The following is a 13,759-nucleotide window of genomic DNA, read 5'->3' as shown; positions in this document are numbered from 1 at the left end:
AGGAGGCAAACAGAAACGCTGCTAATGGCTTGAAGCCGTCAGCTGACTTTACTCCAGGTGATGTTTTATCAACCGATGTTATATGATCAGCTGATTCTGACTAGAATCTATTGGTTCAGTTTAAAGATGAAATTTTCATTTATAGCTACGTAATTACACTAAAGTGAAATCGATAATTCGACAGAAAAAACACAACTATATGTTTTTTTTCTTTTAATGACTCACCTTCCCATGAGAGTGCTTTATTAGCATACCTATTGAGCCTTTGCATCTGGTTCTAAGATCATTAGACGTGGTAACGGTGTGATATGTGAATGGCTTGAGGGCAGGTCGGCCTGCTCGTCTGAGTCTGATGCAAATAGAAACCTGGCTGTGGTTTATCCCCTCGTACAGCGTGACCGGCGAGGACTGACCTGCCCTGGAAAGACTGCTACGGTAGCTCTAATATGCTTCTGACTCGGCATGACAACAACTGAGATATTTTTTTGACAACTGAACTATGATGCAAATATGAGCCTTTGGTTATGGAGATCCAAACAGATCAAAGTTCAGGCGAGGAAAACCGGGTCCTTACCCCACCTTCAACACTTAAAGACCGAAAAGGAGTCAACTGTCATTTCTTTAAAGCTTCTCCTCATGCATAAGTAAACCTGGATGTGTCCTCCTCCACACTGCACCCCATATAGAGGCCTTCTGGAGGTCTAACAGCATTTCTTCATGAATACTTTCTCTCTTTTAACTTTGATTATACGCTTTTTAAAACCCCCTGCAGCTGCATCAGTCAGACAAGAGCCTCCATACCTGATGAAACAATGGTGTGGTGGGGAGGGGGGCTGGATAATAGCTAAACCAAGCAGAGGGGGTGCAAAAAGGAGGCTTGTATTGTCCAACTACTTTTCACCACAACTGGAGGAAGAAGCGAGGTTCTCCCTCAGCAGTTTTCTGCAGATAAGATCAAATTCTTTTAAGAGTTTGATGGAACTCTGACTCATTTCTCCCATAAACTATTATAATAGAATCATGTTTATAGGCCGCCTTGATCACCCACATCTATTAGGATTATTAAGGATTATTATATTATATTATATTAAGGATTATTATTAAGTCAAGATATCTTTTCCTGAACATTGTGAATTAAACTGACTTATGGAAGCTTATATTTTATGTTCATTTATTTAAAGAGTATAATGAAATAATCTGTTATTTTTAGTTCCAGCAAACAGGAATATTGTTTTTTTTTTTTTTTTTTTTTTTTTTTTTTTTGTAGCGTAACTGGCCTAAAACAGGTTTCGTTTCATTTAAAATAAATGAATCTGTGTTTCTGTAAAGCTTTTGAAAAAATCGAATTAAAACTTCTTTTTATAATCAAAACCTCAGCCAATAGATGATGCAATGCTGACCTCTAGTGTACACAAAAAGAAACAGCAAGCAAGGAAAGAAGACATTTACAGCTTTAATGTAAAGTGATGGCAAAGTTAATTATTTCACTAAATAAAACTTACTTTTAATTTATCAACTTTAAGTTTGGCTACAGTATTTTATCATGGAAGGTCTGTTGGATGATCTGCTTTGTCTGTCTTGGACTGGAAACAGTCTTCCAGCTGGAAACCTCTGAATCTTCACAGCTTGGAGAAGAGACGTAAAGCTAAAGCAGCTGCAGCGCCTTGAGGCCCCTCTGAGGTACATTTCCTGAGCCAATCTCTTTGTGGAGTCAGTGGGAGTGGAAACCTTTCTTCTTCGTGGTTTAATTGTTGCTCTTTTCAGCTTATGAAGGTATCATGGCATCATGTGAAAGCTGCTTTGTACACAGTCACTCTACAAGTTGTGTTCTGCCCTCCACAAATCTCCGAGTCTGGCATTGTACTCCGTGTTGATGCTGACCTCGTCTACGCATCGTGCCCTCTGGATGGCGGCCAGCCTTAAGAACAAGGCGTCGCGTGTGGGAGGATGATGAGCACTTCTCTTCTTCATCCTTCCACATGCTGCTTTTTCACTCTGAATCACTGGCTGTTTACGGTTCTCACCACACACTCCTGGTGTAAAAGGAAACACTTCAATTATAATCTCATTAAATCACATTTAGAGCTGAGTGCGATTACTATTCCTTTTACATTTACTTTGGTTAACATGGAATCGACTCTCTTGAAGAAACGATGTGCTCTTTGGTTTCACACTGTTGGAGTAAAGGGTCCTTTGACTCGGTGGAGCCATGTCACCTCTTGCTGGGAAGGTGTGAGACATTTTTCTGCCCTTATCTGCAGATGTCTCAGAGAGCAAACCGCCTTGAGTTACCACATTTTCCTGTGCTCTGTTGGTGTAATCCCAAACCACTTTGGAAAACTGGTAGAGCTGCACACTGGATGCCGTGTTCACTAAAATACTGAAGAACAAAGAATATGTATTTTTCTCCTTATAAACACAAACTAACATAAATAATAGCTCGTCATTTTGAAGCAAAAAAAAAAAGGATGTGATATGCTTTAGTCCTCAGCCCTGATTAAAATGAAAACTCAACCTAAAGTCTAGTAAAGTGGGGCCTAAGCTTTTCTTGCGCTCCCTTGCTTTACAAGAAAATGTTTGTGCCAGTGGGCCCTCGAGGTTTAAGGAAACGATAGCTTATAGCTGAGGCCAACAAAAATACCACCTTTAAAGGGATCTTTTTCTAAATTTACTTTATTTTAACTTTTAACACAATCCAACATGGCCATCAATACTTTTTCAAACTTTCAGAACGGGTCCTTTTTGCAAATAATTTCTATCACTTCACACATACAACATAGGAATGTATGGGTGGGGGTGCCATATCCAGTTTGCGTTTGTTCAACCTATTCTCATTATGATTGCGTATGAAATCGTACGAAAAGTTATGCACCGTAATTTCGTACATTTTGGACGTTTTTTTCGTTGTATGCGCATGCGCATCTGACACACCATTCACGAATATAGAATCTAAATTACAATTAGCCCTAACCCTGACCCTAAGATATAAAACAGCAAGCAACGTAGTTAGAGACAGGAATAAGTGATGATTGCATTGTTTTTCCCAGTTTTACGTCCGTCCGCGGATCTGCTTTTTTTTTTCTGTCTGCCAGCGCATGCGCACTGATGCGTTTTTTTGAGGAAAAACGTCCAAAACGTACGAAATAGTGTGCATAACTTTTCGTACAATTTCATACGCACTCATAATGAGAATATGTTGGTTTGTTCGTCTCCTTCTGCTTCTCCTCCTCAAGTAAAATATAATGGCCCCATAGTTCTTCTTCACTCAAAAACAAAAGAAAAATCTAAAAACAAAACAAAAAAGCTTTGGAATTATCATTAACCTATAAATAACTCCCACAATTAACCCCAAATTTAGACACAAAATAACCCCAGAGGATATTTAAAGTGTATTATAAGAACATAAAGACATGGGGCCTGATTTTCAGATGGTTTGTGCTTCTTTAAAAAGCTGTAAATGTGTTTGTGGGTGTTGAGCAGATCTTAAAAGTAGGTGGAAAGTGATTTGCAATAAGCCCATTCAAACCATTGTTAGGATATATGTGCCTTCAACATTATGCAGATCATATCCTTAGATCATGGGGGGGGGGGGGGGGGGGGGGGGGGGGGGGGGATTGAAATGTCAAATTTACCACGCGAAAAGCAAGTCACCACATTGTTAAAAACTCAACTGCTGTCGTAGTTTTTACATATATTTTAGCACTTCTGCATGTGAGGAATCTTTCTCTCCTTTGAGTGAGTAAAATGTAACTGTAGACGAAGCACGGTTGTTATTTATTCTACTTTTGTTTGTGGCACTTTGAGAGAGGGCGTTATTTTTTCAAATAACTACCTACAACTACATGGCTTAGAACATCTTCTTTCCTTCACAACAACTCTTAAAACACCAGTAGAAAATGCAATCTGCTTATTTCAATGAGAGAACATCTAAACATTTCTACAGCAATCTTAGACGACCTGCATAACTCTAAATTACTGCACTGACTAAATTATACTTAATAAAAAAAAAATAAGTGTTATTTAGCACCTCTTATTAGAAATCTTTAAAGATTAGACCCTAAATAGGTCCAACGAGAGTAATCAGAGGAGCAGCAAAGAGACTCACAAGAATGACAAGAAACCAAGAAGACCTAGGTGTTACCTACGACGCCCTCACATGTAGGACACATCCGCTTTTTAAAGCTTGCAGACATGTGTTGCTCTGTCTTATAAAATGTAAGGAAAATCTGTAGTAGTTTGTGGTTGTGATGTGGTAAATGTTAATGTTTTAAGAGTGTTGATACGTTTGGAGGTTACAGTATAAAAAAATAGCTCATTAAGAAAAAATGGCTCAGATAAAGAACTGAAGCTAACTAATCTGACTTCAGTTCAGAGCAAAGAACCCCCAGAATTTGATCTAACTCAAATTTGATCTAACTCAGAGTTTTCAGTTTTTTTAAATGGAGGCAAACATATTTAGGGTGTTTCTTGTTATATTGTTTAAAGCTACAGTGTGTAATTTTCAGCGACATCTAACGTCCAGACTGCAGACCGCAGCAACATGAACATCTCCCCCCCACCGCTTCTCCCCCCCAACAGTACGGCGAGCGTTACGGGACAAAATGTCTTCCACGACGTCCGCATCACCTACCTTCTCAAGTGATGAGGTTTGTTTACATAGATAATTTTACAGATAGTATTTCATTAGTCTGTGTGTTCAGTACCGTCTCAGTTCATCTATCTCAACTTGCCGTAGTTACTTTCGAGCGTAATGGGCGATCTCGCAATCGCTAGTTTGTTGGCTCTGCGCTGCCGTAGCGCAAAGATGTCTGCCTCCATGGCTGCGAGACCCGCTCCTATGTAATTATAAATAACGAATTCTAAGGCAACGCAAATATAAAGGTTAAGAGGCTGAGCTCGTAGATGATGATAAATAACATAGTTATGTATAATATATTACATTTCTGACTGTATATCCCTGTAATTATTACACACTCTAGCTTTAAGCACCAAGCAATACAAATTTGAGAACTGTTTTTTATAAAAACAAAATTGAGTAATGAAGCTCCCGGATCTTACCCAAGTTGTAGGGGCATTTGTTTTTAAAATTTGAAGGCAAATATTGGTTACATTTTTTTATAAATCTACATTTTGGTCCTCCCAAATAAGAAGAATGGGTGTTTTATTTAACTGACGGGTATTAATGCATAGGGAGGCGGGGAATTAAAACCTCCGGATCCGTTTACTGACTGGATAGAGCCCTGAAACTCCAAAATCAGACTCACCTGTTTTCTTGGAAGCGCAAAGACAGCAGCGGCCCTGACTCAGGCCTCAGGGTTATGTATGTCAGACAGTCTCCTTTGAGGAAGTTAAATATACGAATCTTTCTATCAGAGCAGCCAGTAATAACACGGAGGTAAGTGAGGGTTAAAGATTTCACCGCCCTGCAGAAAGTCCAGAAAGCATTCATTTAAAATCTTAAATGCTTAAGTCCTACACCAAAGATTTGGTTCTTACTCTGGGTGGCTGAACGTCATGAGGCATCCTGAGGCTCCACAGTTGACGCTCCAGGCCATGACATTGCCTTTAGAGTCGCCGGACAGAAGGTGCCACTCATCTAAAAACAAACACTTCACCGAGCTCCTGTGGGCTTTAATCACCTTCCGAAACATGATGCATTAGTCACTTGTTGTAAAAATAAACATTCTGCTATATGAACCAAAACCAGGTCAATTAAAAACAAACTATTTAATAAATTTTCTGACTTTTAGCAACGATCCATTCTCCATGTTCCAGATTTTCACCACTCCCTGATTACAGCTGCTGTAGATGGTAGCTCTGTTGATCTTCACACACTGGACAGAAGCGCGGTGTCTGAACCTCAAACCCTGGAGACGCTGCCCGGTGTGCAGACTCCAAACTGTCAAAGCAGTGGGTTGTAGTTTCAAATGGAGAATATTTTTGATCCACATTTACTTTATTTTTCTTTACTGGGGACAAAATTCAAACAGTTCGAAAGTGTTTAACATGATATCAGCTGACAACTTGAAGAAACTCATAATTTCTTCTAAATAAAATTCTACATCTATTATTACGGAGCCCCTAAAGGGACATGGAGGGAAAAAATAAACTACTTTTGAGAGATCCCGCAAAAGTTTTGCGAGATCTCACAAAAAATAAACTTTTGCGAGATCCCGCAAAACTTTTGCGAGATCTCACAAAAAATAAACTTTTGCGAGATCCCGCAATACTTTTGCGAGATCCTGCAATACTTTTGCGAGATCTCGCAAAACTATTGCAAAAGTATTGCAGGATCTCTCAAAAGTTTTGCGGGATCTCGCAAAAGTATTGCGGGATCTTGCAAAAGTATTGCGGGATCTCGCGAAAGTATTGTGGGATCTCGCGAAAGTATTGTGGGATCTCTCAAAACTATTGCGGGATCTCGCAAAAGTATTGCGGGATCTCTCAAAAGTATTGCGGGATCTCTCAAAAGTATTGCGGGATCTCGCAAAAGTATTGAGGGATCTCGCGAAAGTATTGCAAGATCCTGCAAAAGTATTGCGAGATCCTGCAAAAGTATTGCAAGATCCTGCAAAAGTATTACAAGATCCTGCAAAAGTATTGCAGGATCTCTCAAAAGTATTCAATATTTTTGCAGGATCTTGCAATACTTTCGCGAGATCCCGCAATACTTTTGCAGGATCTTGCAAAACTTTTGCGTGATCCCGCAATACTTTTGCGAGATCCTGCAAAAGTATTGCGGGATCTCGCGAAAGTATTGCAAGATCCTGCAAAAATATTGCAAGATCCTGCAAAAGTATTACAAGATCCTGCAAAAGTATTGCAGGATCTCTCAAAAGTATTGCTGGATCTCTCAAAACTATTGTGGGATCTCGCAAAAGTATTGCGGGATCTCGCAAAAGTTTTGCAAGATCCTGCAAAAGTATTGCGGGATCCCTCAAAACTATTGCGGGATCTCTCAAAAATATTGCGGGATCTCGCAAAACTATAGCGGGATCTTGCAAAAGTATTGCAGGATCTCCCAAAAGTTCTTTTTTTCCTCTCCATGTCCCTTTAGGGGCTCCTTATATTATAGAGCTTATACTGTTTTCTTTGGAAAGTATTTGGAAAGTAAATTAATGAGAAAGAAAAGTTTTCATATGACTTAAACCTTTTCAGCACCATATTGCTAAAGTAGATTAACCCCCTCCTCCTTGGCCTTAACTGGCGAAGCTCCTTCTTATATGTTTGTTCCTTATGTTCCTAACAGAGCACTTTGATTTCAATCTGCAGGTTTACTAGTGGTTCCTAAAATTTCTAAAAGTAGAATGTTAACGGGCTCCTCTCCTGTGGAACCAGCTACCAGTTTTAGCCTGTGAGGCAGACACCCTGTATACTTTTAAGGCTAGGCTTAAAACTTTCCTTTTTGATTATCTTGAGCTAGCTCTATAGTTATGCTGCTATAGGCTTAGACTGCTGGAGGACATAGGGACTCTGCATAATCTGTTAGTTCAATCTCTAAAGTTCTGCTCTCTCAATCCAGACTTTCAGAAGCCTGTTAAATGTGTAGAGTAGAGATTTTGAACCTTCCTCAGCTCAGCACTGATTGATATATCCTAACGGTGAACATCTTTTTCTGCTGCTTTAATGCTGTTTTCATCAATTAAATCCTAAATCTGAGAAGTTCTCGAGGTCTGCAATGAGCTGCTCACCTTTTACTGTGCAATCTTTGCTTCCTGAGACTAGGCTGTTGGCGTGGACATCAAGGCAGTTTATGGTTCCAGAATGACCGCAGAGCACCATGTCACACCTGCCTGTTCTTATATTCCAACATCTGCAGGTATGAAAAAAATTAAAAAAAACAACAAAACATCTATAAAATAATAGTGTTTGGGCCAAAGTTGGGAATTCAAAAGATTGCAAAAACAAAACAAAAAAAACCTCACCTGATATTTGAATCACAAGCTGCAGTTATTAGCAGGTTTCTGTCCTCACAAAGCAGCATGGCCCGTATCGGGCCGAGGTGCCCTTTCAGAACTGAGATGGTTTTTGTTTCCGATGCCACACGAAGCAGCTGCACCCATTTTTTGTTGTAGCTCATCGCCATCAGGCGGCCTCCACTATAGTCCAGAACACGGTTCTTGTCTTCTCTGCTAACCGTGAAAACAATTATTCCTGAATTAAATCATTACACATGCCTTAAATGATTTCTACACCCCCTGAATCCACTTTGTCACTTTGCTACCACAACCATTAAAGCAGGGGTGTCAGACTCACTTTAACATCTGACGACTTCAGCATCATTCGGTATTTAAAAGGTTTGGTTCAACTGAATAAACAGAACTTTTGTTTCATCATTTCCTTTACAAATAGAGCTCTGCTCTGGTATTATCACTTCACTCCTGTTTATTTACACTTTGAAGGGGTCATGGAACGCAAAAAAGAGTTTACATTGTTATAGATAAATAACAATAGTTCAGTCGGGTACTGTAAATTGACCTACAGAGAATTTAAAACCCCATTGACATCTCCTTTCTCTGCAATCTCACAATTCCAAACTTTCACCATAAAAAGGGCGAATTCAAATCCTTTTTATAAAGCTTAAAGTTAGAGTGGCTCATGTTATCCTGAGCTATCTCTATAGTTATGCTGCTATAGGCTTAGACTGCTGGAGGACATAGGGACCCCCATTTCATCATTCTGCTTCATTCTCTCTCTGTTCTCCCACTCTGCAGAATCTGTTAGTTCAATCTCTAACGTTCTGCTCTCTCTGTTTTTCCTCAGAGTAGCTTTGCCTCGTCTGTTCCTGTTTGGCTGTGACTCCATCCTGGAGAGAAACATCAGCTGTGCTGCTGCCATCAACACCCTTGTTTATAGATGTTTGAGATCGGCCTGTTTTCCAGTGTGGTCCTGTTTCTCTGACTGTGACTGGCTGGATGTGCTCTTTTACATCCTCTGGCATGGGAGCTGGCGGGAGCTCGTCTGCCTCGCTGTGTGTTTTCTGGACGGGGCCGCCTCTTACAGCTGCTTTTTGAATCTCTGCTTCTGTCTCCTTGAACCCCAGTCGGCCTCAGCAGATGGCCGCTCACACTGAGCCTGGTTCTGCTGGAGGTTTCTTCCTGTTAAAAGGGAGTTTTTCCTCTCCACTGTCTCTACAAGCATGCTTAGTGTGAGGGGTTGTATTTGAGTCAATGAGTCGATGCAATCAACTGGTTTTCCTTAGATAGAAAACTTTGAATCAATTTGACTGGATGATCTGGTTGAACTGTAAAGTGCCTTGAGATGACATGTGTTGTGAATTTGGCGCTATATAAATACACTGAATTGAATTCAAATGAAGCACCGGATTGACGTCAATTCGGAGATGTTGCCTTATTTGTTCCTGGCCTTTTGTCATGCCCCAGAATTGGCATACAGACCAACCCACTGGTTCACTGGCCCAAGAACATGAATAGAGGAAGATGGAAGACACCAGTTTAGCTGTTTAGCCTACAGTTGGGTTTACGTCTACAAGAATTACAAAGCAGGCAGTTTCTCTATTGAAAATGAGCCAGAACCACGGGCGTCAATGCAGTGTTCCAGGCTGCATGGAGGAAGGGGAATATTTTTCACAATCTTCCCAAGGATCTGAAGACTCTTTTTGGATTATTTTTGTCTTTCAGAAGATCCTTGCAAAGTTTGATGCTCAACTGTTCGTTTGCTGTAAGCATTTTATCGAAGACAGCTTTCACAATCTTGGACAGTTCAAAGCAGCTTTTGCTAAACTTCTTTTACTGAAACGAGGGGCTGTTCCCACCTGGAAGGATGATTCTGTCGCTAAGCTGTCGATAGCAATGCTAACGTACCTATGGTGACCAGATTTGGGATTCTGAAATTTTTTTGGAATAATGAAACATTTTACACATGTATCAATTAAACAAAAAATGAAACATAAAGAAATAAAACAAACAACAAAGGATAGTGAATGGAAGGAATGTAAATGGATGCACCTAAGATGATCCGAAGGCTGGATGCACCAATTAATCAGTTCACACATGCATGTATTGGTCGATGCCGATAAGAGAAAAAAAATGCTAATATTGGCCAAACATTTTGGTGTATCAGTCTATCACGACTCTGTTTTATGATGATATAGCTCTTTGGCCCCTGAGGGAAACATAATTAACATGTTATTTGTTAGACCAGCAAAAAGGAGTCGTTAATTGTGAAGTGAAAGGAAATTAACTTATGGTTTCCAGTTACTTTTAAAAATAGGACTGTGATGTAAAGCTTTTTAAAGCGAATTCTCTAAAACCACAGATTTGACTTCTTACACATGGATGGTTTTGATAAAAGTCACATCATTGCATCTCCAAGCCAGTCTCACCTCCTTTTTTACAACTTGAAGGAGGATTTATTGTCAAGTAGAAACTCTCATACATATCCTGCCAAAGAAGAGCACAGCATAATACTACCACTGCTATGTCTCATTGTTGGGATGGTGTTTTCAGGGAGCTTTGCAGTGTTAATATTCTAACCAAACACCGTCTGATCCACAGAGATCAGTTGCTGTTACAGAGTTTGTGTCAAACTTCAATTCTTATGACCTTCATACCAAAATAGCGTACATCTTTAATAGCTTACTTCTCTCTATTAAGACCAAATGTTTAGGAAAAATAATTATTTATAGCTGTCTTCTCTATAGATTTCCCCACCTTACTTGCTAATCTATGCACCTCTCTTAGAGCTACTGTGTGCCTCTTGAATTATTATTCTCAGTTTATGATTGTTATCAAAATATAATTCATTTTATGGAAGTTTTTTTGTTTCTCTTTTTAAATGTTGTCATCTGTATTATTAATTAGTTTCTAGATTGTGCTCCTTTTGAATTGCTTAGTGTTTTAATATGAGACAACCTGTTTATCCTGTAAAAATGCATTAATATCTTATATAAGCTCACTGTGTTTCTGAGTATTTCTTTGTATTCTGTTAGTTTCTGCAAGTCTGTTACTCTAGTATCAAAGCATTTAGCATAAAAACACTATTTAAAATAATCTTGAATGACGTTCTGGTATTAAAAGACATGAACCTGCTGTCCATCTGATGGATTATCTAGGAATATGTGAGCTACATTCTAACATATAAAAAAAAAATGTTAAAATTAGTCAAATGGAGAATGTAAAAATTTTAAACTTGAGTGAGAGATTTAAAAAGTTGTTTAATTTAAGTCAGTTGTTTTAATTAACTAGTATTTAAATAGGATAAAACATCCTCTATTTAAATATAAATTATTATTATTTTTTTTTTACTTTTTTTTTCAGGTGCATGAGTATCTGCATAACTACAAAAATAAATTAATCACATTTTTCCAAAATATTGGTCCCTAATTGTCCTTAGATCCTAGAATGACCAAGGCTCCAAAACCATCACACTAAATCAACAGGAAAAATAGGAGCACAACACAGATCAAATTAAGATCAGTAGGTGATTTTGATTAAATTATGTGTATGTATACTTTAGAATAAGTTATGTTTTGCTTAAGAATAAAGTATAAAGAATGCACTGACTGTTTTAGCACCACGTCTATAAAGTATGCGCCACAATAAACATTTCTCTCTTCCATTTTTACTGTCTTTGTTTTAATGTTGTCGTAGACGGCTTGAAACGGCACAACCTGTGAAACCAAAAACAATGATGGTAGTTATTTTTGCCATAAGGTAAAAGTAGAAGAGAACAGATTAATCTACCTCCTGACAAGTAGAAGGAACGTCCTCCTGCTCATCATCATTTAAAGGAACTGGAACTTCCACAAAGTTGGCAAAAGAAGGACTGGGAATGCGGTTTCTGCGCCAACACTAGTTAAGAAACATTTAACATTAAAATAAATTAAAGATATAAACTTTTAGCAGATATGTGTCATTTTTCCTGGGAAGTGATTTAAATTTAACCTCCATCATGTCTTTAATTTGGCTGTTGAGAACTTCTGTGAGCCTGATTTCCTCCAATGTTTCCTCTGCGATGAGCCGCCAGTACTTGCAAACACTCCTACAGCAAATCAGTGATTTCTCATCCAGCAGACCTTGCAAAAAGACATAAGCACAGCTGAAAATTGCCTACAGTGCAGTCTTTTTTTATTGTTTATCTTTTAACTCTTCATTATTATAGACTTAGACGGATTTTATTTTGTCATTTTGCACACACAAGTGTATACAAACAGAAATTTCGTTAAGCACTGCTCTCTAGACTATCTTTTTTTCTTATTTTACACTCTGTTTATTTTTTAGAGTTATGATTAAGAAATGAAGTTATGATTAAGAAATGAACAATTGTTGTTAAACTTATGCAAAGATAAAAACCTAAAAAAGAATAACCTTTTTTTCTTTTTTTTTTTTTTAAAGTGCAGCCTTGATAAAGGTAATCAGCAGTGAAAAAAAAACATTGAGATAAAAAAAAGTAATGCAAACATATGACTGTATAGTTACAGTTCCAACATTTAGGGTTTTTTACAAGTTTCTTTTTATTATGCAGTTATATTATAATACATATTATATTATATATCTATAGATAGATAGATAGATTTATTATTATGTTATTTTTAGACATTTTTCTAAGTTCCACATCTGTGAGACAATTTTTTTCTATCATCTTTTTGCTGCTGTGAACACCAGAAATTGTGTGGGACAATAAAGCAATAATAAAAAAATCTATTCTATTTGGAAAATTTTATTTAAAACAGTGTTTATAGCTAGTGCTTAGAATACTGCTGTGTCATTTAATATAAAAGGTAAACCATTACAGCCGGTTCTTTAAACTTGCTGAATTATGTGAGGAAAACAAACTAAACATCATGACACTTATTTAATTAAGATTAAAAACTCACCAAAAATCCTCTTGGATAGTTTTACAGGCAAGCAACATATAATATCTTGATACTTGCTGGATCCAGAAGCAAACTTTACATATTCGTTCACCTGGAATATTTTTTTTAGCTCGTCTGAAACTTTCACCGCACGCTGAGTCGGTCCCTGTGATCTCGGAGCCAATTTACCGTGGAACTTTTTTCCAACGTTCAGAGACGCCATTTTTGGTAGAGTTTGGAATGTTGACGTTGCCCAGGCAACAGTTTTGTTGGAGATTTGTTTGGGCGGACGGAGCCAGAGTACGAAGTTTCCATTAGCAACAGAACAGCTCACTCAAAAAATGTTTAGAGATTTTGAGTTGATTGTTATTCTCTCTTAAATCAGCAATATAAATAAGAATCAAAGACAACATATTATTATTATTAATATAATTTAAACTATTGCTAGCCACTAACGTTAGAATATTTTTTCTAGAAAAGCTAAACGATATATAGGCCTATATATATATATTTTTTTTTTTATCCAAATATTGGTCTATTGGCAATTTAGACTGAGATGAATACAGTAATCCAGAGGCAAAACAAAAAGCTTCCCCCTAATAAGAAGCTCGCATAAATGAATTGTTCCCTGATTCAACCAAACTTAACTGTGTTGCTGATCAGCGTAAACACAAATGAGAAAAAAGAAGTGCGCCGCCCGGGAATCGAACCCGGGTCGCAAGAATGGGAATCTTGCATGATACCACTACACCAGCGGCGCCGTCGATGAGTACAAAAGACACATGCTAATTATAGACACCCATACTGCGTTCGTTACCAACATACCAGTGACCTACAGAGGGCTTTCTGTATATGCATACCTTATTTGGAGTCACGGTTCTCTATTAGAAAACAAACTTTACATTTTTTGACATAATAAGATAAAGGGAAAGCTTTTTTACA

The 13,759-nt window shown here is 38.0% G+C and overlaps 1 protein-coding gene and 1 non-coding gene across 2 annotated transcripts; both read right to left on the bottom strand.

Annotated features, from left to right (window-relative positions):
- Positions 1–1,740: 1,740 nt before the first annotated feature.
- On the bottom strand, positions 1,741–13,048 carry fbxw10 (F-box and WD repeat domain containing 10). The gene is made up of 11 exons (XM_038296979.1): positions 12,839–13,048; positions 11,907–12,037; positions 11,706–11,813; positions 11,526–11,632; positions 7,926–8,129; positions 7,692–7,813; positions 5,745–5,899; positions 5,497–5,639; positions 5,265–5,423; positions 2,118–2,380; positions 1,741–2,033 (listed from the first exon to the last, which is right to left on the bottom strand). Exons 1-11 carry the CDS (start codon positions 13,038–13,040, stop codon positions 1,816–1,818), a joined length of 1,812 nt encoding a protein of 603 aa, XP_038152907.1. The 5' UTR covers positions 13,041–13,048; the 3' UTR covers positions 1,741–1,815.
- A 458-nt stretch (positions 13,049–13,506) lies between these two features.
- Positions 13,507–13,577, bottom strand: trnag-ccc. The gene has a single exon. It is a non-coding gene; the product is annotated as a tRNA-Gly (tRNA).
- Positions 13,578–13,759: the final 182 nt, after the last annotated feature.

Source organism: Cyprinodon tularosa, unplaced genomic scaffold (assembly GCF_016077235.1).
Source record: "Cyprinodon tularosa strain WSP-4 unplaced genomic scaffold, ASM1607723v1 ctg38, whole genome shotgun sequence".
In the NCBI taxonomy this organism is placed as follows: domain Eukaryota; kingdom Metazoa; phylum Chordata; class Actinopteri; order Cyprinodontiformes; family Cyprinodontidae; genus Cyprinodon; species Cyprinodon tularosa.
Note: the sequence above shows the minus strand (reverse complement) of the source record. Positions and strands in the feature narration are given on the sequence as shown.